Source organism: Onychostoma macrolepis, chromosome 09 (assembly GCF_012432095.1).
Source record: "Onychostoma macrolepis isolate SWU-2019 chromosome 09, ASM1243209v1, whole genome shotgun sequence".
In the NCBI taxonomy this organism is placed as follows: Eukaryota; Metazoa; Chordata; class Actinopteri; order Cypriniformes; family Cyprinidae; genus Onychostoma; species Onychostoma macrolepis.
The window spans coordinates 25,591,184-25,617,694 of record NC_081163.1 but is presented as its reverse complement, the minus strand read 5'-3'; the positions used below and the strand labels follow the sequence as shown (position 1 = coordinate 25,617,694).

At 34.2% G+C, this 26,511-nt stretch overlaps 2 protein-coding genes across 4 annotated transcripts; one reads left to right on the top strand and one right to left on the bottom strand.

The window, feature by feature from the left end:
* Positions 1-59: 59 nt before the first annotated feature.
* On the bottom strand, positions 60-9,308 carry dcaf17 (ddb1 and cul4 associated factor 17). Its single transcript, XM_058787279.1, has 14 exons — positions 8,522-9,308; positions 7,520-7,623; positions 7,026-7,116; positions 6,798-6,934; positions 6,476-6,554; positions 6,061-6,150; positions 5,668-5,775; positions 5,479-5,575; positions 3,965-4,107; positions 3,269-3,378; positions 2,563-2,650; positions 2,305-2,385; positions 555-710; positions 60-469 (listed from the first exon to the last, which is right to left on the bottom strand). Exons 1-14 carry the CDS (start codon positions 8,669-8,671, stop codon positions 350-352), a joined length of 1,554 nt encoding a protein of 517 aa, XP_058643262.1. The 5' UTR covers positions 8,672-9,308; the 3' UTR covers positions 60-349.
* Positions 8,621-22,482, top strand: mettl8 (methyltransferase 8, methylcytidine). 3 transcript variants are annotated; one of them, XM_058787282.1, is made up of 10 exons: positions 8,621-8,757; positions 9,333-9,480; positions 11,066-11,157; positions 11,258-11,517; positions 11,642-11,691; positions 14,460-14,520; positions 18,144-18,283; positions 21,045-21,154; positions 21,596-21,661; positions 21,786-22,482. In XM_058787282.1, the coding sequence occupies exons 2-10, from the start codon at positions 9,347-9,349 to the stop codon at positions 21,941-21,943; spliced, it is 1,071 nt and encodes a 356-aa protein (XP_058643265.1). In that variant the 5' UTR covers positions 8,621-8,757; positions 9,333-9,346; the 3' UTR covers positions 21,944-22,482. The 3 variants fall into 3 exon arrangements, with proteins under 3 accessions (XP_058643265.1, XP_058643264.1, XP_058643263.1); XM_058787281.1 differs by having other exon boundaries at positions 9,333-9,483; positions 21,048-21,154; XM_058787280.1 differs by having other exon boundaries at positions 9,333-9,483.
* The last annotated feature ends 4,029 nt before the right edge of the window (positions 22,483-26,511 follow it).

The window sequence follows — 26,511 nt, the reverse complement described above, 5'->3', positions numbered from 1 at the left end:
GTAACTTACCACATTGAAACTTATGCAACATCACTAGTTTCACAACGATTACAAGAGAGTATTTGTCACAAACTAGTCTTTATTAGTAAAGTTACAAGTAAATAAAATAACTAAATAGAAAATTCTTTCAAGTTAAATTCCATCAACAAATAAATGTGTTGATCCAGGGCCGTTATTTTTTCATCCAAATGACCGTGTGAAAGATTCATCTAGTTAAAAACAAATATCTTTTGCTTACAAGTTCTCAAAAATCCACATTGAAAAATCTAATTATGTTTTGTTTTGTTTTTCAGAAACGCACTATAGTTCATTGCTAATCATCACATACAGGAAGGAATATGAAATGTGCTCATGGTTCATCCAAAGCTTGTCTCTTCATTTTATAAACATGGCAGCAGAATGAGTTATTTTTCTCCTGGACAGTGTGAATAATCGTGTCTCTATCAAAGTAAACCTCGTGACTGTAGGTCTGGAAAACAAAGCACAGTTGATGTTGGGTTATGACAGACAGAGTGAATGATATCTAAAAACAGACATTTGTTTAAATGACATACCACATCCCATGGCTCTTTTAGAGGAACTCTCTTCATTAAAACCCCCGTCTTATTGTCATGTAGCCGTAGATGGGCCTGTCCATCATCTTCAGTGTGAGTGATGTCTACCACAGCCAGCAGATCAAGTTCATCTTCATACTTCACCATTCTGAATGTCTAGATAAGACCATCAAGTTACTACATGTAAACGTCAAAGTATAAAACATAACAGACCTGCTCAGAGATGCACTAAAGTGAGTTAACTCAATCAGCTACCTCCGTGTTTGACCCTATGCATTATTCCACTACATTCTTTAAAAATTAAAGTTCCAGTTAGAATCTAAGATTGCTTTTACAGAGTTTGCCACATAAGAACATTTCTAAAGTGATGGTTCAGGTAAAATTAACATTTTGTCATCATTTACTCACAAATCGTGTTCCTATATTGTATGCATGCAGGTAAAGTTGGACATACTACATACCCAGCTTCATATAAAGAGCTGGATGATTATATAGTGAGGCAGTTAAAATTTGCTAAACAGTATATTTCACTTTATGTGACTGCACTGTATGCATAAGAATAAAGTTGAATATAATATACACCCAACTTTATATATAAAGCTGCCTGATAACAGTTTAGATTTAGATTTAGAAATTTATCAAAACCTTCTAACCTATTATTCTATGGAACACAAGACATGTTCATACAGTGAAAGCATACACTGATCAAGAAGGATAAAAAAAAAAAAAAGAACGCAAAAAAAAAAAAAACAAGTCCACACAAATTTGGCATATGAAGACACATTTCACCAGGTTTGTCAGTTGGTTCTTCTATGACATTTATTTTGATTATCCACCTTTTTCTTCAACGCGGAAGTAAGCCTATGGGTGAGACTTCCGGTTCATTAGCCGCTATAGGTAAATAATGAGGAGAATAACAACGTGCAGTAAACTGTAAAACTGTTTGCACTACAAGCAGTGTGTTCATAATTAAGATAATACATTAAAATAATACGATAAGACACACCAATTTTTAATATCAAGCAGCAAAACAAAGTGTTTTGGGTAACACTTTACAATAAGGTGTCATTTGTTAACATTAGTTAATGTATTAACTAACATGAACAAACAATGAACAATGCATTCATTACACTATTTATTAATCTTTGTTAAATGTTAGTTAATGAAAATAGTTCGTTGTTTGTTCATGTTAGTTCACAGTGCATTAACTAATGTTAACAAACACAACTTGTGATTTTAATAATGCATTAGTATTATAACGCTGAAATTAACATTAAGATTAATAAATGCTGTAGAAGAATTGTTTATTCTTAGTTCATGTTTACTAATGATGTTAAGTAATGTTAACTAATGAACCTTATTGTAAAGCGTTTCCCTGTTTTGAACAGCTAAAAATAGCTGGACGCGGATGAGAATGGAAGTTAGACCCATAGAATTTACAAATGGACGCAAGAAATTTTTTTATTTTTTTACGGCAAGAAAAATATCATCTTCACTATATGACCCACACAACTTTGTGGAAAGTGCAGCATGAACATTTTTCTTTTTGTTTTTTTGTGTCATATAAGTTTGGAACAATATTAGGGTGAGTAAATGTTTAAATTTTTGGGTGAGCTATTCCTTTACGTTCCTTAGAATTCCAAATATGCTCTGGTGCTTTAAAAAGATCAGCAGTTCCTGATAAGAAGAGGGATCTTCTCTGTGCCAATTTTCTAACAAAGAACTATTGAAGAACCGTGATTTGCAGTACCTCCTGCGCAGGGTCATCGTCTAACAACTGGAATCTCCGTTTCACTGCCCGGCCAGAAGACGTCACAATCACCTGAGGGGCCTGTGGGGAAGAAGAACCACTGTTTACAAACCACCCTCCTATGCAGTAATGTTCTTTTAGTAATACATATCAGCTGGTATTTCTGTTGAGTTTAAAAATGAAAAAGTTATAGTATTGATATTTCTATAATATCCCATTGCTACTACAGCTGGTAATGAACCCATAGACATCATTTACTCTATTGTCACGAGCAGCGGTGATGGAGAAGTCCGTGACTATCTCACACTTCCAGTCACAACCTGTTTCAGCCATAATCTTCAAAACACTGTAAAAGAGAAATTTGAAAAATTACAATCATAGAGAAAAGGAAAATTGGAGAAAAGTCGTTTATCTACATGGTTTCTATGGTACATAACTAAAAACAATACTCTCATTGGTAAGGTCATGGTTTCTCATGCACTTATTTATCCTTGTTCAAGGACATTGTTTATAATAAGATTCCTGGGTCCCACTTTATATTAGGTGGCCTTAACTACTATGTACTTACATTTAAATTAATCATTTGATACAATGCACTTATTGTGTACATACATGTTTTTACATTGTACTTATATTTTTACAAATACCTATATGTACTTACATCTGTAATTAATTTCTGTAATTACATTTATAATTACTGTCAACCCATCCCTTACACCTTAACCCACCCTTAAACCTACCCAAACCACCAAACCTGTCCCTAACCTTACCCATATCCCACCTCAATAGCAGCAAAAGTGTTTTGCAATACAATATGAACACAGTAAGTACATTGTACTTATTTTTTGATGTAAGTACATAGTAGTTAAGGCCACCTAATATAAAGTGTGACCAATTCCTGTTATATGGGAATATTCAATGTGCAGCTTTGTCTCTAGCCATATATAATAAGTATTATGCTCACTTTATTGTGCTGGGCCCAGCATGCACAATTCGACCCGAGTCATCTGGGTGAAAAAAGATCCAGTCTGCTTCCAGAGAGTCACATTTCATGTCCTGGACACCATTCTTAGCCTGATGTACAAATGACAGATTACTGGATTAGACATACTTGCATATCCAACTTCATATAAAGAGCTGGGTGATAATATAGTCACATTTTGCAATGAAATAAAAAAATCGGGCAGTTGAAATTTGCTATATAGTATACATCTCTTTATGCGAGTGTACTGTATGTACACGTATAAAGTTGGATATAATACACACCCAAGTTTATATACAGAGCTGCGTGATAATGGTTTAGATTTATGCAATGATATAACCAAGAAAAACTTTAATTAAACGCCACTTATGTCAATTATTGAAGATAAGTATAGAAACAATGGTTATTTTAGTACCAACGTCTCAAAACATTCATCGATTTACTGTGTAATTTCATAAGCAACATAACAGATAAACCTAATATCGTTTGTCTAGCCTCGCCTCAAGAGTTTAATATTATATCTACCACAAAAGATAATAATTTTAACTAAAATGCAACATGTAGGTAACAGACACACATTAACACACTGCATGTCAACACTCTAAATATATTGCAGCTTGGCTTTTTTTTTGTAGGACTGATTTTCCAAAGAATATCTGCAGGAATGAGAGTATTCACCAGTGCCCCGTCTGTGATAGAGCAGATATGATGGGTTCCAATGTGTCTCTTGTGGTTGGGGGTGTAGATGTAGTGCCAGGGATGACCTCCGATCTGAACCCCGTTCTCAAAGTATGACATCTCAAACAATACGGGAGGACACTCTGTAGAGAGAAGTATTGACAACTCACATGAAAACATTAAGATTTTTTTCTGTAACTGTCACACCATCTACACAACGCCGAAACATAAATTCAGAAGCACTCTACAAAATCTTCTCATACTTAAAGGTAATATGTGTAATTGTTTTTAATTTTTTTCTTAAATTACTCATAAAGAGTCAATTACAAGTAAGCCATTCTTCAATTGATTCCCTTCAGAAAGTGTAAACAATAGGAAGCACATCATGCTCATATATTTTGACATTGTTCAAAGATGAATAGTTTTTGGGAAGTTAATTTGTCTACTATTACTAGTATCTTTGCTCTCCATATTCCCAAGTCATTTGAAGTTCTATATTTGGTGGATATCCCAGAAGAGGATCTGCCTATGAGAGAAGAGTGGTTTCAAATAGTAGCAGATGTCAAAGAAATGGAAAGACTCACATATTTACAAAAACAAATCTCTGAGAACAAATGGGGGAAATGGTCAGCTTTCTCCTCTGTAGAATTTAGAGTTTGTATTTAAAAACTTACACAAGTGTATATGGATAAAATGTATGGCAACTTGTATATGTATTTTTCTTCGTAATCTTCTCTATTGCTCCTAACAAAAGTAACAAAATAGAAAGTGGAAACAATATAGCGCTGTTGTACTATCTAACCATTGTCAGTTCTTCACCATCAATTACACACTTCCTCTCTACACCTGCCTGCAACTTTCTTCAGCAAGGGTTCATAGTACACACAGAGGTGACTAATGAAAGAAGTAGGGAAATAATTGGATATTAACAGCCTTTTCAAGCAGAATTTAGGAGTCACTGGAATAGCCAAAAATGGTCAACAAAAATCCAAAGAGAAAGTAACTTGACCTACAAGTATATTCCATTGATAAAGGTCACCTAAAGTGATGTTTTTACAGGCTCAGTTTTGAACATGGATTTTAAGAGGTATCATATAGTGTTTGTAATCATGAACTCAGTGGTAGGAAAATGAGTTTGTAGGCTCATGTTATGGCCTTGGACTGTCAGAGTGAGAGATTGCTCTGTTCTCAACACAATGGGAATAAAATACATGAGGCATGGGCTTCTGAATGTAAAATAAATGATGCTGGAAATAACTACACAAGTTTGATGCTTTCAGCTAAATATGAGTCACAAACAGATTGTGATTTTAAATGTCACATTTTTAAACATTTGGGTGAATCTCACAAAACCTGTCAAGAATATTTCACTTTTAAATTCTAAAGAAAGATATACAAAATTATATTTAGCATGAACAGAAATCACCCATTTAAGGTTTGAAACTTGATATTTTCAGCTTTATTTTACTGTTTTCTTTCTTTTTTTAACTGTATATAAGATACCAGACACCCACCATGAATGTGAATGTTGACCGGAATACCATATGGAGCTTCTCCCACAATTCCTTTCAGCTCCCACTGCTGTCCCAAAGCCAACTCCTCATTTCTAAACTGAAGTGAAAAGAACACATTTGATATAATTACCAAACAACTGCACGGCCAATAAATCAAACAATCATAAAAAGCAATAACGCTTCCATTACCTTATTAACAATGTACTCAAAACTGTAAAGTCTGACGTGTTTTGAGCTGTGTGATACAGCTAACACTCCCTGTGACAGCAGCACGTCCACAGCAGTCTTACCAAACACCTGAACATAACACATGCCACTTAGACGGATTCATTCAACTGAAAATGCTCCAACTATTTATAGAATAAAAATGACCATTTTTTGAAACTAAGCTACAAGAAATACTTGTTCTGAACATAATCAATTATAATGTAAGTGAAGATAAATTGAAATAAATGGAAAATAAATTATAAAAATGTATAACCTTTATACATTGTATAAAGGTTATACATTTGTATAAAAATGTATAACCAACAACAACAAAAAAACAACAGCTGTATTTGAATGTGGTAATACAGATATTACTTTTTTATTTATCTCCAGCATTCCTACAAGCTCCAGTGGAAAGACTTGAAAAACGGCCACACGCATGAGGATGTTATTATCAACACCAGCCTGAGAGAGAGAGAGAATTTTTTTTTTTTTTTTTTTACATTTTCAAGCATCTTTATTAACAAAAAATTACTCACATAAAATCAACTTTTCACAAATTTTAAAACCATTTTATAAAAAGAGTGCAAAATGGAGTTAATTTTCAATAACAGAACACAAAGCTCCTCTATAACACATATTATTTCAAAAATATTTAAAGAGTCCATAGCTTTATAAAAAACGAAAATCAATTAAAAGCCTTGATTTGATCATCAGAGAGAGAGATACCCAACTGCATATGGTGCAAGTACAATGCAGATATAAGCCCCAGGCCCCAGTAAAGTCTGACCTGTCGTTCCAGAGTCGTCTGTTTACTCTGGACGGTTTTGACATAAAATGTCTCCTGTGAGGAGTCCCAACCTAAAGATCTGTTAACAAACTCATATTAGTACGACAAAACACATCCCAGCATACAATTTGTCAAAAGTCATTTCAGATACGTTGATGAGATTACTGCTTTTGTCTAAAATTACACTATAACATGACATGAAATGCAGCTTGTTATCATTAAAATTATTACCACTACTTCATTTTGTTACTACAGTTAAATCTAGACGGACAGACAGACAAACAGAGGGATAGAGAGATAGACAGATAGATAGAGAGATAACCTGAATTTGAAATGCGAGGAGAGGTAGACCCGCTCTAGTGTTTTTCCTGTGTCAGCTGAGAGCCGATATAACCAGTTATGAGCTGTCAGGACCAGCAGACATGATTTCTGGTCTGAAGCATTTGGCAGAACTTTGTCCTGCAAAATTATCAGTTACATACTAAGTTAAAAGGGATATTTATTCTGCATATGCAAATGTGAATGATGTGCAGCAGCTGATCAAACTCACTAGAGGACACTGGCATAATAAAGCATCTTCAATCTTCTCCGTTTTGGGAGCTTTGGGAAGCTCATACAGCTGTTCTGGCTCAGGCAAAAGGCTGTGATTTTTAATAAATGTGAACCATATTAATAGATGTCATACTGTAGCATCACACAAAATTATCATTAACACTTTACAATAAGGTGTAATTTGTTAAAGTTATTTAATGTATTAACTAACATGAACTAACAATGAACAGTTTCCAGAATTTAATAACCTAGTTAATGTTCAGTTCACAGTGCATTATCTGATATTAAAAGACACAACTTTTGATCTTAAAAATGTATTAGTAAATGCAAACATTGACCAAGATTTCAAGATTTTTCAAGATCTTTAAGTATTGCACATGGTTAGTTCATGTTAATTAATGTTAACAAATGAAACCTTTTTGTAAAGTGTTACCAATTTCTAAAAATGTCTACAAGAGTCTAAAAAAAGTAATATCAGATTATATAGTTTACCTGCTGTAACAACACCTGTAATTATCAAAGTATATCCGTCCACTTTCATAGGAGATGAGGGACTTGGAAGTCTTGCTCCAAACCTTTGTGAATTCTGCACCATCCTATAAAGTCGTGACATAAATGTGACCATGGATATTTGTAGCAACAGCCAACAATATATTGTATGGGTCAAAATGATTGATTTTTCTTTTATGCCAAAAATCATTAGGATATTAAGTAAAGATCATGTTCCATAAAGATATTTTGTAAATTTCCTACTGTAAAAACATCAAAACTTAATTTTTGATCAGCATAGCTAAGAACTTAATTTGGACAACTTTAAAGGTGATTTTCTCAATATTTTGATTTTTTTGCACCCTCAGATTCCAGATTTTCAAATAGTTGTATCTCGACCAAACATGTCCTATCATAACAAACCATACATCAATGGAAAGCTTATTTATTCAGCTTTCAGACAATGTATAAATCTCAATTATTAAAATTGACTCTGATGACAGGTTTTGTGGTCCAGGGTCACAAATAAGCATCTTTTTTTTCTGAATGAAATATAGCTTTCCATTGATGTATGGTTTGTTAGGATAGAACAATATTTGGCTGAGAAACAACTATTTGAAAATCTGGAATCTGAGGGTGCCAAAAAATCTAAATATTGAGAAAATCGCCTTTAAATTTGTCCAAATGAAGTACTTAGCAGTAATGCATATTACTAATCAAAAATTAACAAAACATCTCCATGGAACATGATCTTTACTTAATAACCTAAAGATTTTTGGCATAAAAGAAAAATCGATAATTTTGAAACATTCAATGTTCAATGCTACTTATGACTGGTTTTGTGCTCCATGGTCTCACACACACACCACACATACACATACACATACACACAAGTCAAGTCACCTTTATTTATATAGTGCTTTTAACAAAGCAGCTTTACAGTATCAAATAGGAAAATAGTGTGTCAATAATGTAAAAGGACAATAGTAACACAGCAATACTTACTTGGAGAATGAGGTTTCTCAGGATCTTAAGATTTGCTCCTAATAATCTGCCAGTGTCATTGGCGCAGGATCCACTGGATCTTGAAGCCAGGAGAACACAGCTGTTTTTACTGGTGCGCGTGCACGCACATGGAGACGGAAGCGCGCACATAGGGGACGAAACTACTCACACCATTCACATAAAACATACAGACTAACACAAAACTAAACGGAATAATCTTCGGAAATAGCATCTAAGTAAGTGTTGGGTGAAGTCAACTCTCTTGTCTTTTTATATTCTGACTCTGCAATCATTTTAGCGTTGCTCAAGTTCATATTAACGTTAGTGTTATCCAATCCACAACAGTTAACGTTAACATTAACGAATATACTGGAGAACATCTGCGTCTTATGACTTACAAGTCAAATATAAGCAGATACATTAATTCATCTGGCTCTTATTATAATTAAACGTGTGTTTAATTATAATAAGAGTAAAACTGTAAATATTTGCTACTAAGCTAACTGTTAACTGCTAACATTTTCATTGTTTACATAAAACATCATATCAAGCATTTCCAAAACGTGTTAAACCCATAAAATATATCCGCATAAAAATCTTACAATTGTCTCCCTCTAGTAGTACTTTTTATGCTTGCTTTGAAATACTTTGCTGCTCACATGTGTTTACAAAAACTTCCGGGTGTGCGTCATCTGAAGGCGCGCGGTCGCTGTTTCCGGCTGGGATATGTAGTTCAATACTTAACAGTAGTATGTAGTGTTGCGTTAACTACTAGTTTGTAATGATCATAATGACTAACTGACGTTCTCAGATAAGTGTGGAGGGATGAGGGGCTTCTTGCGGCTGACTGTCTGTGCTGTGAGCTGCATTCCCCGCAGGCCGTGCAGTGGAGGAAGACCACCCGCGCCGTTAGGAGGAAGAATCCTCTCCAACCCTGATCACATCTTCCAGCATAACACGTGGTACTACAGATCATTGAGCTTCGTTAGAAAGCGTGAAATATATTGTGTGTACTTACAATTATATATTACATCGCAGGCTATTTTAAGTGGACAGGAAAAAAATAAATAAATAGAAATTAAAAGTTGATTAGTAAGAAATTACAGTCAAACCAAAATTTATTCAGACACCTTCAACGTTTCTCACATTATCACAGTTTATTCGCTATAGTTTAGAAAATGGTAATACAATATGACAAGAATTTAGAGTTAAACTGTGTCAGAACATATTCATCTTGATAATGTCAGATAATTTTGATAGAAAGGTATATGTAATCAATTCGGTTGAATAGTTGTCAGCTGTTAAATTTAAGTACACAATTAGATAATACTAATTTAGGTCAACCAATTACCAAGCAATGCTTAATTTTGTTCAGTCTGTGGTGTAAAAAGGTGCATTAGCAATTAAAGAAAATACACTATCAAAACATGGTCAGGTCAAAGTGTCTGAATAATTTTTGGTGCCAAATGTTATTATTTTTACTGGTAATCCACTGTATGAAGAATTTTTGGGTATAATATGTCACAGTTAACTTTATTTTGCTATCCTCACTTACATTAATGAACTATATTGTCCTGCACCCACTAATAAAAAAGAAATATCAAAAATGATATCTGGTGTCTGAATAATTTTTGGTTTGACTGTATGAATCTACAATACATACAATTTACTGTAAAATAATGATATTGAAGAATGTTCATTATTATAAAAAAAAACATTATTAGGATATTTAAAGTTGTTTGTCAACTACAATAAAATAAAAATAGATTTAAGCTTATGTCAATTGCTTGGTTAAAAATAAATAAGCCTTTTATTGTAGACAATTCAAATTTATATGCATGGTAAATAAAATGTTTATTTATTTTATTAGATTTATTCATTTCTGTTGCTTTTTACAATAGATGTTGTTCCAACACAGCTTTACAGAAATGTAAAAAAAAGAAAAAGAAAAAGAAAAAAAAAGTCTCCTATTGAAAATGTATGGCCCGTCATGAGATGGAGAATGAGACAATAACGACTACGGACTAATGAGCATCTGAAGTCTTGTATCAAGCAAGACTGGAGAAAAATTATGCATGCGGAACAATTAGTATCCTCATTTCTCAAACAATTACAGATTGTAGTTAAAAGGACCGTTGATGTGACAATTCTGTCCCAACTTTTTTGGAGTGTGTTGCAGCCATCAATATCAGTTTTTTTTTTATATTTACAAAATACAGTTAAGTTGGTTAATGAAAACACTGATTTCCAATGTTTTCACTGACCAACTTAATTGTATTTTTCATTGTACTTTTGTTAATTACATTAAGGTTAAAAAAAATGAACAAATCACAGATTCTTTTATTACAGATTCTTTTAGATTTTTATTGCATTTTACAAAATGTCCAAAATGTTTTTTTTGGAATTGGGGTTGTAAAGAAAGAAGAAGAAAAAATAAATCATCTCTCAGACAGGAAACGACTCCCATCGTTCACTTAAAGGAGCCGGTTCACATCGCTACCAGTGAGTAAGAATAAAATAAAATAAACCTGTTCTGTGCTCCAGGGATCATGTGCAGTGGACAGAGGAGGAGACCGAGAAAGCCCGACAAAAAGCAGAGGAGAACTCTAAAGAGAAGATTCCTGTAGAAGAGCAATGTAAGGATTCAAAACCCTACTCTCAGTAATGTGTCAAAACATGCCACCTTTGCCTGCTTGTTTTCTAGTTTTGATGCCTTGTTGTTTTCTCTCCCATCAGCTAAATATGACAGAGAAGGTCATAAGTATTGGGACCGATTTTATGAGATGCACCAGAGGAAGTTCTTCAAAAACCGAAATTGGCTCTTGATTGAATTCCCAGAGCTTCTCCCTCCAGACGACGCAGGGATGTGCAGGCTGGAACAGGAGCAGGGCAGTGGGGTGGACTCATGCTCAGAGCAGCAGCCCTGCGCTTCCAGTAAATTAACCAGTCATACGAACGCATTCCCAGGACAGCATGCTGCTTTCAGGATACTAGAGGTATTACAGCCTCCGTTCAGTCACTCACGAACAATTTATTTATTGCCACAATCATTTGTGCGCTGTGTTAAATAATTTAGGTTTGGGATTCTGTTTTGCACTGATTTTGATTTGTTTTTTGCAGGTGGGCTGTGGTGCAGGTAACAGTGTGTTTCCCATCATCAGCACCATCAGGTAAGAGCGTCATCTTCACAGTGTGGAAAACAAAACCTCGTTTCCTCAGAAGAAAAATCTAATTTTTATTACTAAGAGAAGTCATGTAGAAGTTTGCCTATCAATTACCTTGGCAAAGGACTAAAAGCAGCATAAAGTACACTGTTCAAATGTGTGGGGTCAGTAAAATTTGAGAAACATGTTTTAAAAGAAATCCCTGCTTGCCAAGGGATCAAAAATACAGTAAAAACAGTAATATTGTTTTCTATTTGAATGTACTTTCAGCATCATTACTCCAGTCTTCAGTGTCACATGATCCTTCAGAAATCATTCTTATATGCTGATTTACTGTTCAGGAAACATTTCTGATTATCATCACTGTTGAAAACAGTTGTGCTGCTATTATATAATATGTACTTTTTAACATCTACCTCCTATGTGTCACAAAGCTCCTGCATGATAAACTTGAAAGCAGCAGTGGGATCACTGTTGACTTCAGGTTGGATGGAAACCTCTTTAATATCCGAAGGTTCCAGGCCTCTACCAAGGTCTCAGCAGTGCAGGTTCTAGAGTTGCAGTATGCCGATGACTGTGTGCTTTTGTCACATACACCAGAAGACCTGCAAACTATCCTTGTTGCAGCTGTGAAGACATACAGCAGATTAGGTTTGTCAGTCAATACTGCTAAAACTGAAGTGATATGTCAATGGAACCTCAGCTCTCCACCCACTATGCCGGTTTTTACAATAGAAAAACAACCACTTACAATAGTACCATCCTTTAAGTATCTGGGCAGCATTGTATTAGAGGACTGCAATCTCAATGTTGAAATTGAAAATCGGATAAAGCAAGCCTCTGTAGCCTTTGGCAGACTTCGACGTAAGGTATTTCAAAATAAGCTTCTTCAATTGCTAACTAAAGTTACCATCTATAAAGCTGTTTGCATCACTACTCTTCTTTACAGCTGTGAAGCCTGGGTTTTATATAGCCGCCACCCAAGGTTGCTGGAGCGTTTCCATATAGGGTGTTTGCAACGAACCTTGGGGATTACATGCTATGACCGTGTACCCCATTTTGAAGTGTTTGCCAGGACAAACAGTAAGAGCATGGAAGCCACAATTACTGAGCATTAATTGCGCTGGCTTGGGCACGTTATTAGGCTACCTCAAGATCGTTTGCTATGTCAGATTCTTTATGGTCAGCTCCATGAGGGCCGCCGTTCCTCAGGGGGTCCAAAAAAGCGATATAAAGACAAACTTAAAATATCATTAAGGAAGTGCCAAATTAATCCCTCATGCCTGGAAGAATTAGCAGCAAATCGCACCGCCTGGAGGCAGCTCTGTCACGCAGGAATAGTGCAGCTGGAATCAGAGAGAAATAAAAGGAAACAACAAAAAAGACTAAGGAGATATACAGCCATGCCTGCCCCTACAAATTCTGACTTTATTTGCCCATCTTGCAATAAAATCTGTGGATCAAGGATAGGGCTCTACAGTCATCAAAGGATACACCGTAAATGAGGAGGAAGGTCATCATGGGATACAATGGACTGCCGAAGAGAAGAGAGAGAGAGAGATTTTTTTTTTTTTTTTTTTTTTGTGGAAACCTTGATACACTTTTTCTTGATTCTTCGATGAATAGAATCTTCAGAATAAACAGCAATTATTTAAAGTAGAGCTCTTTTGTTACATTATAAAAGTTTTTACTGTCATGTTTGATCAATTTAATTTATCCTTGCTGAAGAAAAAAATTTAATATTTAAGAAAAACAAACTTTCTGACCCCAAACTTTTGAACATTAGTATAGGTAGTTCTAAAGCCATGTGATAGCTTTGTGTGAGAAACTATATCTTCAGTGTTTAAATTCCTGTGAGATAACAAACTCATCGGTTTTTAATGTCAGTGTTTTTATGTACACTACCAGTAAAAAATTTTGAACAGTAAGTTTTTTATAGAAGTCTCTTCTGCTCACCAAGCCTGCATTTATTTGATCCAAAGTACAGAAAAATTAATATTGTGAAATATTTTACTATTTAAAATAACTGCTTTCTAATTGAATATATGTTCAAATGTAATTTATTCCTGTGATCAAAGCTGAATTTTCAGCATCAATACTGTTAATACTTTTATTTAGTGAGGATGCTTTAAATTGATCAAACGTGATAATACAGACATTTATAATGTTACACAAGATTTCTATTTCAGATAAATGCTGTTCCTCTGAACTTTCTATTCATCAAAGAAACCTGAAAAAAATATACTCAGCTGTTTTCAACATTGTAATAATAATAAAAGATTTTTGAGCAGCAAATCAGAATATTAGAATGATTTGTGAAGGATCATGTGACTGGAATAATGATTCTAAAAATGTAGCTTTGAAATCACAGGACTAAATTACATTTTAAAATGTATTCAAATAGAAAACAGTTATTTTAAATAGTAAAAATATTTCAGAATTTTACTGTTTTTGTTGTACTTTGTATCAAATAAATGTAGGCTTGGTGAGCGGAAGAGGCTTCTTTTAAAAAACTTACTGTTCAAAAACTTTTGACTGGTAGTGTATTTGGTAAATATTTGTATAATAAGCAGGATATTGTACAGTCAGTAATGTTCAGGTCATTATCATTCGCAAAACAGACTGCAACAGAATGATCAGGACACAAAGCGGAGGCTGATTGTATATTATCCCATGCATATTAAATTCTGAGATAAGGAGATGAAAATCAGAAAGTTGTAATAGAAACTCTTATTGGGAGTAACAAGTAAACAGGTGTATTTGTGTATTTCTAGGGGCAGTAAGGCGTTTCTGTACTGCTGTGACTTCTCATCTCGAGCTATTGAGCTCATCCAGGTAAATGACGGTCACATGTCTCTGCTCCTCAGTGCATGATTATACCCGCCACCTTTACATCAAACAGAGCCCACACACATCCCAGATTTACATTAGTGAAAGCCTTTGAGAATGGAAAAAGATTGGGAGGGCAACATATCCTCTTCTCCATTCATATTAATGACGGCTGATCAGTCGTGTGGGAGTTTGGCTCTGTCTCCTGGTGCTTGATGCTTTTTGGTATGCAGAGACCTTCATCAAATGCCAACAGCAGAACATATTGAATAGTGGGGGAAGTGACATCCACAGCATGCCAACAGCAGCATTTCTATTCCATCAATATATGCTAGACTTTGAGAAAAAACTAATTCTGCTTTAAAAACTGTACTCATGAACTAATATTTTAACATATTGTGAAGAAGTCCAAGTCAAAATAGCCCACCCAGAGTCTCTGTGATATCCAGGACCATATGATTTGGATGCCTCCTTTAATATAGACTACCATTCCAAAGTTTAGGCTTTTTTGTATAAGACAACTTATATTTATCAAATTTAAAATTTAGAATTTAAAAATTAAATATTTTAAATAAAACCATGTTCTCTTTAATTTCAGTTTCCAAAAAATAATAAGCAGTACGACTTTTTTCAACATTAATTATAATAATAATACGAATAGTGTCTTGAAGACTGGAGTTTTTTAAATATGTTCAAAAGAAAACAGTTGTAATAATATTTTAATGTTAAATTCTAAATTGTAAGTGTTTCATATTTAATTTATTTGTTTAAAACAAGCATTTCATTTATTTAACACCATTTCTCATTGCTAAAAATATCCAGTTTGAATATATTAGTGCTGTCAAATGATTAATCGCAATTAATCACATCCAAAATAAAAGTTTTTGTTTACATAATATATGCGTGTACTGTGTATATTTATTATGTATATATAAATACACACACGAGTGTATATATTTAAGAAAAATATTACATTTGTATATTAAATATATTTATATGTAATATAAATTATATAAATATATACATGTAAATATTTTCAAAATATATACTGTATCAGTTTGTATTTTTATATATATACATACAAGGGCTGTCAGTTTAACGCGTTAACTTAATTAATTAGTTATGAAAAAATAACGCGATTAAAATATTTTAACGCAGTTAACCCACTGGCCCCACCCCCAGACTGCTACATCATCTTACATTTCATACAGATGACTGTTGACAAATATGATGCAGGGTAATAACTCCATAAATGCAGTTATTTAAGATATGGGGCAAAAATGCCCCTGTATGAGTTTTTGTCTCTCATTTACATAATAAGCGATATCACACGAGCAGCAAGAGCAATATCACACGAATGCTGTTTGTCCCCAATAGCACGAGTGCAAATGTGATTTCACACAACGGTTCAGTAATAAGAAGTTATCATTGTGCTGTATTCTTTATTATATTTTGTTTTTGCTCAGTTTTGCCAACAAAAATATTACCTATAAAGCCACAGCAGAACTGTTGCGCGTCTGTGAGCAGCACAGCGGTGTTTAGTTTCTGAATGATTCCGCGTTTTGAACAAATTGTGTGAACCAATGATTCAAAGCCCATTCATAGGCCCTGTCCCAAATGGCACCCTAAACCCTCTCAGTCTTCCTCTGAGTCCGCACTTTCGTGACGTAATGCCGCTTTGACTGCCGGGAAGAAGTGTGCTGCGGAGCTCGCCACAGTGCGGGCTCAGCAGAAGTGCGGATCGAGGGCATATAGCAGCCGCAAAGGGGGTGCTCGCGAGCACCCTTCTGAACGCTAAAATGACGAATGGGACACTCTACGGTCTCATGGACTTAAAGGTATAGATCAAACAAAAAGGCAAATTTGCTGTTGTGAACGCGCTCAGGACAGTTGGACATTGCGGTGGATCAGAGGTAAAAAATGAAATAAATACTGTTCAGTTTCTTGCACAGACCGATTGTTTCATGTCTTAAGACCTCAATGTATCGTCACGAGCCACAGGGTTTAATTTGGTTTTGTCAGTGTATGATTTTTTTTGAGTCTCAAAGCCGTGGGTCCCATTGACTGCCATTATATGACTGACAGACTGCAACGGTTTGAGTTAAAAATCTTTGTTTGTGTTCTACTGAAGAAACAAAGTCACCTACATCTTGGATGCCTTGGGGGTAAGCAGATAAACATCAAATTTTAATTTTTGGGTGAACTATCCCTTTAACAGACACGCGCACGCGGCGGCCATTGTAAGTCCGTAAGACTGCAGGTGCACATGAAGTGTTCCATTTGAGACAGGGCCATAGAGAGCAGTAGCCCCTCATTGCAGAACAAAGATCCAGGGGGCGGGGTTGGATCCACATCCAGGGGGTGGAGATTGGTAGGTTTAGGGGTGGGGATGGGTGGGTTTAGGGATCAGGGGGTGGAGACGGGTAGGTTTAGGGGTGGGGATGGGTGGGTTTAGGGATCAGGGGGTGGAGACGGGTAGGTTTAGGTAAATGTAAGGTGGGAGGAGTTGGATCTAGATCCAACCACACCCCCTGGATCTTGTGTTCTGCAGTGAGGACCATCTCATAGAGAGAGCCGTTTACTTAATTCCTGAATGAATCAACCGTTTGAACGAATGGAATGAGAGACTCAAAGACATTTACCGCCACCTGCTGGCAGTTTTAGTTTCTTATTTAGAGTATTATTTCATAAAAAAAATGGGGTGGGGGGGACTTTAAAGGAATAGTTCACCCAAAAATCTTTAATTATGCCATCATTTACTCAAATCTGAATATTTACTTTCTTTTGTGGAACATAAAAGAAGGTATTTTGAAGACTGCTGGTAACAAAGCTGTTTTGGTTACCAATGACTTCCAGTGCATGACCGGAAAAAAAAACAGACGTTACTCTCTCTGTTACTGTATCTTCTTTTATGTTTCATAGTTTATGTTGAATCAAATAAAATATTCCTTTCTAAAGCTACTATTCAAAATGTCTACTTAATACTTTCTCATTTAACACAGAAATAGCATTAAATAATCTTTGGGTGTATTTTCACATCGTAATTAATTAGATTAAAAATGTTAATCGACTGACAGCCCTAATATATACATAATAAATGTACACAGTACACACACACATATTGTGTAAACAAAAACTTTTATTTTGGATGCGATTAATCGCAATTAATCATTTAACAGCACTAATATATATATAATTTGAAGCACTATTGTATATTTTATGCTAGTACTGAATTGAATTCATACTAGTTTTAATTTTAATAAAAGTTTTCCACAGGATTAATTTTGATGTTTTTTTTATTTTATTTTTTATTTATTCATTCATTCATTCATTCGTTTATTTTTATTATGGGCTGAAATATGACATGGACATTTCACTGTGGGTTTCACCCTAAAGTAATTTTTTAGTGTATTCAAAATGTAATTAAAACAACTCGCATGTCATTATCATTCCCATGTATTTATGTGATTAAAGTGTCCTCTGCTTTCATATTAAAATAAATGGAACTCCAAACATTTGTTAATTGTATTAGTATAATAAAATGTCCACAGTGTAATTCCATGAAGGAAAAATCTAAAATGCTTCACTAAAACTACAGTCATTTGAGGACAGTTGTTTTCCCCTTGCAGGAGCACCCAGACTATGACCCTGCAGTGTGTCACGCATTTGTGCAGGACATTTGTGACACAACGTCCCCATTTCCCTTCCCCCCTGAGAGTCTGGACATTATTCTAGTGGTCTTTGTGCTCTCTGCCATCCACCCAGCACGGTAATAAAGGTCATATACTCTCACACATACATTCATTAACACTGTAACACACTTGCCCTGTCTGTTTATTTGACCAGTATACTCTGCGTCCATTACTGCTGTCTCGCTTATTGCAGGCATTCCCAGCTTAACTTTCTGTTATGTCCTTCAGTCATCTACCTATTGTAACATGTATTTAATAGCTTTAAAATGATGAATATGTTTTTATTTGGTCATTCAAACCATTTTTTTATATATATATTATTATTTTTATATTTACAGGTGCATCTCAATAAATTAGAATGTCATGGAAAAGTTAATTTATTTCAGTAATTCAACTCAAATTGTGAAACCCGTGTATTAAATAAACTCAATGCACACAGACTGAAGTAGTTTAAGTCTTTGGTTCTTTTAATTGTGATGATTTTGGCTCACATTTAACAAAAACCCACCAATTCACTATCTCAACAAATTAGAATATGGTGACGTGCCAATCAGCTAATCAACTTAAAACACCTGCAGAGGTTTCCTGAGCCTTCAAAATGGTCTCTCAGTTTGGTTCACTAGGCTCCACAATCATGGGGAAGACTGCTGATCTGACAGTTGTCCAGAAGACAATCATTGACACCCTTCACAAGGAGGGTAAGCCACAAACATTCATTGCCAAAGAAGCTGGCTGTTCACAGAGTGCTGTATCCAAGCATGTTAACAGAAAGTTGAGTGGACCAACCGAGAGAACCGCAGCCTTATGAGGATTGTCAAGCAAAATCGATTCAAGAATTTGGGTGAACTTCACAAGGAATGGAGCCACTCAAGAGCCACCACACACAGACATGTCAAGGAATTTGGCTACAGTTGTCGTATTCCTCTTGTTAAGCCACTCCTGAACCACAGACAACGTCAGAGGTGTCTTACCTGGGCTAAGGAGAAAAAGAACTGGACTGTTGCCCAGTGGTCCAAAGTCCTCTTTTCAGATGAGAGCAAGTTTTGTATTTCATTTGGAAACCAAGGTCCTAGAGTCTGGAGGAAGGGTGGAGAAGCTCATAGCCCAAGTTGCTTGAAGTCCAGTGTTAAGTTTCCACAGTCTGTGATGATTTGGGGTGCAATGTCATCTGCTGGTGTTGGTCCATTGTGTTTTTTGAAAACCAAAGTCACTGCACCCGTTTACCAAGAAATTTTGGAGCACTTCATGCTTCCTTCTGCTGACCAGCTTTTTGAAGATGCTGACTGCCCACACTGCCAAAAGCACCAAAAGTTGGTTAAATGACCATGGTGTTGGTGTGCTTGACTGGCCAGCAAACTCACCAGACCTGAACCCCATAGAGAATCTATCCATACCACCTCAGCAGTGCCACAAACTGATCACCTCCATGCCACGCCGAATTGAGGAAGTAATTAAATCAAAAGGAGCCCCTACCAAGTAGTGAGTACACATACAGTAAATTAACATACTTTCCAGAAGGCCAACAGTTCACTAAAAAATTTTTTTTGTTGTATTCTAATTTGTTGAGATAGTGAATTGGTGGGTTTTTGTTAAATGTGAGCCAAAATCATCACAATTAAAAGAACCAAAGACTTAAACTACTTCAGTCTGTGTGCATTGAATTTATTTAATACACGGGTTTCACAATTTGAGTTGAATTACTGAAATAAATGAACTTTTCCACGACATTCTAATTTATTGAGGTGCACCTGTATATCAATCCAGTCCAAAAATGTTATGATAAAACATGATGAAGTTCATTCTTGGACTCATTTCTCTCGGACTCAATGGCTGCAACTGTTACACTATGGCCAGCATTGTATCTCCAGAAGTTATCTAAGATATCCTCAAACATAAACATGATCTTGACAGCTCTTTAGCAGTGTTATGGAAAATTGTGTGTTTGAGATGGTCAGTTTACATACTTTACCATCGCTCTGGAGTATTTATGATTTTTTTTTTTTTCAAGTGAAATAAGTGCAAACATGAACCCTTTGAATAAGCTCAAATTGTCTGCACTTGTACTCATAGTACCATAGAATAGCTTCTCTTCTCTTCTGTTTGCGTTAACAAAATGTCTCTATAGCCTCTCTTTGTACTCTGAGATTTGTAGAACTAATGTTTCCACTGATGTTTCCTCATCAGATTCAGAGTTTTATATATCAAATGTTTAATATTGAATCTGGAGGCCTTGTTTGAGTTGTTTGTACAGTGTACTTTTTACAGGTTCAGTCCCCCAATAGTAACTATGGGCTGAAGTGCCTTCAACAAGATTTCATGGGGAACATGTCTGGCATTATTGAAAAAATCTGGACACAGTACACATAATTGCCAGGGAATCTCTGTTTTTTGCATGAATATCTGCTAGATATTACTAGATCCGTACTTTAACTGAAATAAAATAAAATATAAAAATTACCTTAAACATATATTATTTCTGCTAGTCGCCAACAATTATCATTTTCATTTAGTCATTTAGTTGATGTATTAAAATAGCTAAAGCTAAAACTGAAAAAATTTATAAAAACTATATAGGTTTTTAAAAAATTATAAAAACACAACAAAATGATTAAAACTGTAACTAAAATGAAAATAAAATATATGAATTAAAACTAATTCAAAAAGCTATAATTGTATTTCAGTTGTGTTAAATATAAAAATGTGTCCATACAAATTATATGGATAAATTGTTGTTATATTCAAACTCATCTGACATCACATGATAGCTTTATAACCTCTCTGTTATTAATAAAAGATTAACCTGCTTAAAACCCTTCTAACCCTTCTGGTTTCCTTCAGCAGAGCTCAAGATGTGGTGAAGGGTTTGGCTGGATTCCTGAAGCAGGGAGGAGTCATGCTGTTCAAAGACTACGGCAGATATGATCTGTCACAATTAAGATTTAAAAAAGGTGATTGTCTCTGGATTCATTAAGCTCTGAGGCAGTCTTTTCACTTAAAGGTGTACAGTACATACACACTCAGAATTGTCACATTAGCATTTTGACTTGTCTCTCGTACCTCTTCAGCTTCAACATCGTGTTTAATTAACTCACACTGGGTATCATATAGCATTATGATTAATATTTTTTACAAAGTTCATTATTACAGTGATTCAGTTTTAATTGATATCCAAATCATCAATACCATCAATACACAGTATGACACATTATTTTTGTTTTCTTTCCATAAATATTAACTGAATGTGTTAAGCTTCTCATTACAGAAAACATAATATATTATTTTTATTATTTGAATCCTTTAATCCATTTCTATACCTAACATTCTATTCTTGTAATACTGAAACTTGATTGATCGATTCTTGTATAACCATGCATGACCGCTTTCTGCAGGTCAGTGTTTGTCTGAAAACTTCTATACGCGCCAGGATGGAACCTGTGTGTATTTCTTCACAAAAGGTAGAACTGTTTCAGCCAATTTTTAGATATTATTAAACTCCTTGCATATTATTTTTGGATTCCATCCGTTTTTGGCTTGTGTATACACCTACTATTCATGCTGAATGTCCTGATCTCTATACAGATGAGGTTCATCATTTGTTTTCTAATGCTGGTTTGGAGGAGCTTCAGAATCTGGAAGACAGAAGACTGCAGGTAAACAGAGGAAAGAAGGTGGTAATGCACAGAGTGTGGATACAAAGCAAATATAGGAAGCCTTATCTGATTTCAGCAGCAGACTGAGATCTGAAAGAACTGAACTAAGAACCTATCAAGATTTCAAAGGACATTTCCTTTGTGATAGACTTCAAGTATAGCAAATGATGGAGATATAACATTACAAAAACATCAAGAAAGCAATCAATTTTTATGTTTCTAACTTCCCATGTGCCACTATTTGCCTTTGTTAGATTTCAATAAATTGTAATGAATGCATTGTCTTGTAGTACATTATTAGTTAATCAAGTGAATTAACATTACTGGAGTCTTGAAAGTTAACAGTAGTTCTTCTAAAAGTCACTTTAATTAAATACATAATTAATCACTAAAATGATGTTTGATTTTTTTCATAAGATTATTTTGTGTACTGCTATACTATTTTTGTATTTATTAAAACAAAATGTGCAAAGTATCCCTTCTCATGGAAATGCCAGTTCACTCCTTGAAACTTGAAGATTTGATTTGATTTGTTCTTCAAACATGTATTTGCTCGGGCTTTTATGGAATGGCTTGTAATAATTGGCATATTTATGTTTTTATTTGTAATGTTTCACATGTTTGCGGTGGCAAATTGATTTTCAAAGAAATAAATTTGTTTAAAAAATGTTTATTTGACATTTATTTCACAAACATACTTCACAGTCATAATTATTAGATGTGTATCTTATATTCACAATATGCAGTGTTGTAATAGGTTACAGATTACAAGTTACCCTATTTAAAATGTAATAAGTAGTGTAACTATTACAATTACTTTATTAAAGTAATGTACCTGATTACATTTGATTACTTTTCTAAATGTTTTTCAACTGTTAATCATTTTGAAACATTTAAAGCAGGGTTAACCTTACAGTAGTGCTCAACACTGATTACTGTCAGACTTTCAAAATCCTTCATCACTTGAATTAAGATTATAATCATTTAATTTTAGAGGACAGCCACCATATCAGACTTTATTACCTCTTTTTACTTTGAGATCATTTTGAAGTAAAATACAAATTTACAGATCATAAGATATAGTTGAATAATTTCGATACTATTTTGGAAATCAAATCGTTGCATGGCTACGGCAGGAAAAGTGGCATCTAACAATATTTTAGAAAAACAGTTAATCTTAAAAAAATAAAAATAAAGCATACAAACCCAAATAGAAAATGTGATACTTGGTAACTTGATATCGCATTTGAAGATTACGTTACGTTGGAAACATTGGTGTCTCATATTGCAGTAAATGCAATTAGGGAAAGAAATTAATTAAATCTGTTTGTGTGAAAATATTCAGATGTAACCCTCTTTGTAATATGTAACATTTTCATAAGTAACTGTAATGTAATTACACATTTTTTCTCAGTAATTGTAACAGATTACAGTTACGTTTGTTTTGGGTAACACTGTTTTAAGGTGTCCTTGTTACACATATTACATGTACTTCCTATTATAATAACAATACATTGTGCATATATACCCTGTAACCTGAAAACACAAAATACAATGCGTAATTTAAAATCCAGGTAAAAAAACCTGTGAAAAATCAATACAGAAAATTCCTTCACATTAAAATAGTAGATTGTGCCCCATTTTTACAGAATTTTCTTAGCGTGTAGCACACTAACTAACGGCTAATACACTGCTTAAAGCTATAATTGTTCAGAATGTGTAGTTTTACTAGTTTACTAGCTAATTGAAAAAAAAAAAAAACCTTACATTGTAAATGTTCAAAAATGTGTAAGTGTTTAATAATCCAATGTTGTATTTAAAAATAGTTATATTTTAATATTATATTACGTTATATTATTTTACAAACAAATCTAAATTAACATTATATAAAATATATTTTTTATAATATAGACTTGATGTAGGCCTATTGACGCAATTTTGCGTCATAATTACGTAATGATGTCATCGTGCAATGACATCACAACGTCATTTGGCAACTTTTAACAACAAATTGACCTTCCTTTAGCAACCTCCCCTGAAAATTAGTTGGCAACACTGGCTCAAACAAATTAAATTGCATGAAGAATATGACCACTTTGATATGACGCAGGAGAAGAAAGTTCAACAATAACAAAAATGAAAAACAAATGTATTTTTTGCTTATGATTGAATTGGATCATCGAAGGTCAATAGCAAAGACATTGGTTAATAAAATGGGATTAAATACATAAATGATATTTGTCTTATTTAACATATTTAATTAGGCTATTTCAGGTTTGTATAGGCTAATATTCTGAGTTTGCATTTGACTATTTTTATTCATTTTGAGGAATACTGAAACTGTTTTTTGTGCATGTGAGATTAGTAAATACATGTTCACATTTGTAACCCTGGAGCACAAAACCAGTCATAAGTAGCACAGGTATATTTGTATAGCCAACAATACATTGTATGGGTCAAAATTATTGATTTTTCTTTTATGCCAAAAATCATTAGCATATAAGTAAATCTCATGTTCCATGAAGATATTATGTAAATTTCCTACAGTAAATATATCAATATTTAATTTTTGATTTGTAATATTCATTGCTAAGAACTTCATTTGGACAACTTTAAAGGCGATTTTATCAATATTTAGATTTTTTTTGCACCCTCAGATTTTAAAATAGCTGTATCTCAGCCAAATATTGTCCTATCCTAACAAACCACACATCAACGGGAAGCTTATTTATTCAGCTTTCTTTATTCTCAATTTTTTTTTTTTTTAATTGACCCTTATGACTGGGTTTGTGGTCTAGGGTCACATTTAGTCTAGAACTCCAACATCATGTTCACCAGTGTTGGGTAAGTTACAAAAAAAAAAAAGTAATCCACTACAAATTACTAATTACTTGTTTAAAATTGTAATTTGATTACATTACTGATTACTGCATTTAAAAAGTAATCAGATTACTAATTACTTTACTTTTCAAGTTATCAAACCTAAAAAATACACTACAAAGAAAAACTCATAGTTCTTTCATTAATTTCATATTGACTGAAAAAAATACATAAGTAGGCCTATTATTTGTATACCCTGATTCACTCTCAATATCAACAAAACTTTTCTTTTCTTTTTTTTTTTTTGGTTTTGTAAAATAAAGAAAACAAATAGGGTGCACTTTCTGCATTCTCAGTTTCCGTGAATATCTTCCTGAAACGAGTCACTAGAATGAACGAAAATGACATGAGAAATACAGTATATCTAAAGAAAGCTTGAAGTGTCTATTATTAAATGAAGTAAGTCACGTCGAAAACAAATATTCTCTAATAAAATAATCCATATGAAACCAACGCCAGGTCCAGTCTTTCCCGTCTGAGCTCACCTATAATGTGATCGTGCCCGCGCACATCGCGCGCTATAAGATAATCATCCGCACGAAACCAAGCTTGAGACGCTCAAGTCACCTCTGTAGAAAGATTCAAGTTCATCTCGGCTACTTTTCGTTTTTGGAAGAAGACGCGTCTGTGAGTAATAAACCTTGAATTGTGATGCCGACGCGGTTTAATCCAGCGGTTTATCTCATTCTGATGAGTCATTTATTTTTTTACTTTATTAGTGTTACTGTGAAATAAACTTGTACACATTCACTTGTTGAACTTTTCCCAAACTATAATGCCAGACTAAAATATGTCGAGTGCAACATTTTAAATATGATATGCAACCTTTCATTGCATCTAAATGTTGTAGGACTCTCATTTTAGCTCACATTCTCCGGTGATTTATTAAAGGGCATACTGACCCGCAAAACATTTTTTTTTAAAAACACTGCATTTGTAACTTAAGTAACGACATAGCTAAGTAACTGTAATCAAATGACATACATTTAAAATGTAACTCATTACTTTACTGCGTTACCAGGAAAAGTAATTAGATTACAGTAATGCGTTACGCGTTATACACAACTTTGATGTTCACACAGTTAACTCAATGGCTCTGCACTCACTTCTGATTTCTCTCAACATGGCAACAACAGAGCTGTCAGTCAAGACATGGGAAACAAAGGAACTGGCGTTACTTAGTATTTGAAAAAGTAACTCAGATATTTTCTTCTAAATTAAAAAGTAATGCGTTACTTAGTTACTTAAAGTAATCTGATTATCTAACTAACGTTACTTGTAATGCGTTACCTCAACAATGATTGTATAAATTACATAGCATAACTTGTATGGGATTTAATTTTTTAAATCGCAAAATAGGTCTCTTGAAGCGTCTTGGAGACATTGCCACAGTTCTTCTGGATTTATTCTGTCTCAGTTTGTTCTGTTTCTTCATGTCATTCCACACAGACTGGATGATGATCAGATCAGATCTCTGTGTGGAGCACTGGCTGTTGTCAGACAAAAATCTCACATGATTATTACAATTAATGGCAAAATGAATGTTTGGAAATGTAAACTGATATTTCCTACTGACAAACTACAGCAAAAGATAGAAATAACTGACTTAAAACCATTTTTTTTAGCTGGTGAAAATACTAGTGTTCTAATAATTTTAGCCACCACCGTATGTTTACCATAGCCTATAGGCATTACCAACCGTGTGTGATGGAAATGATGTTTAGACTGATGGGACAGTAATTTCTGAGTGGCCCCCGAAGTCTCTCCCACCCACC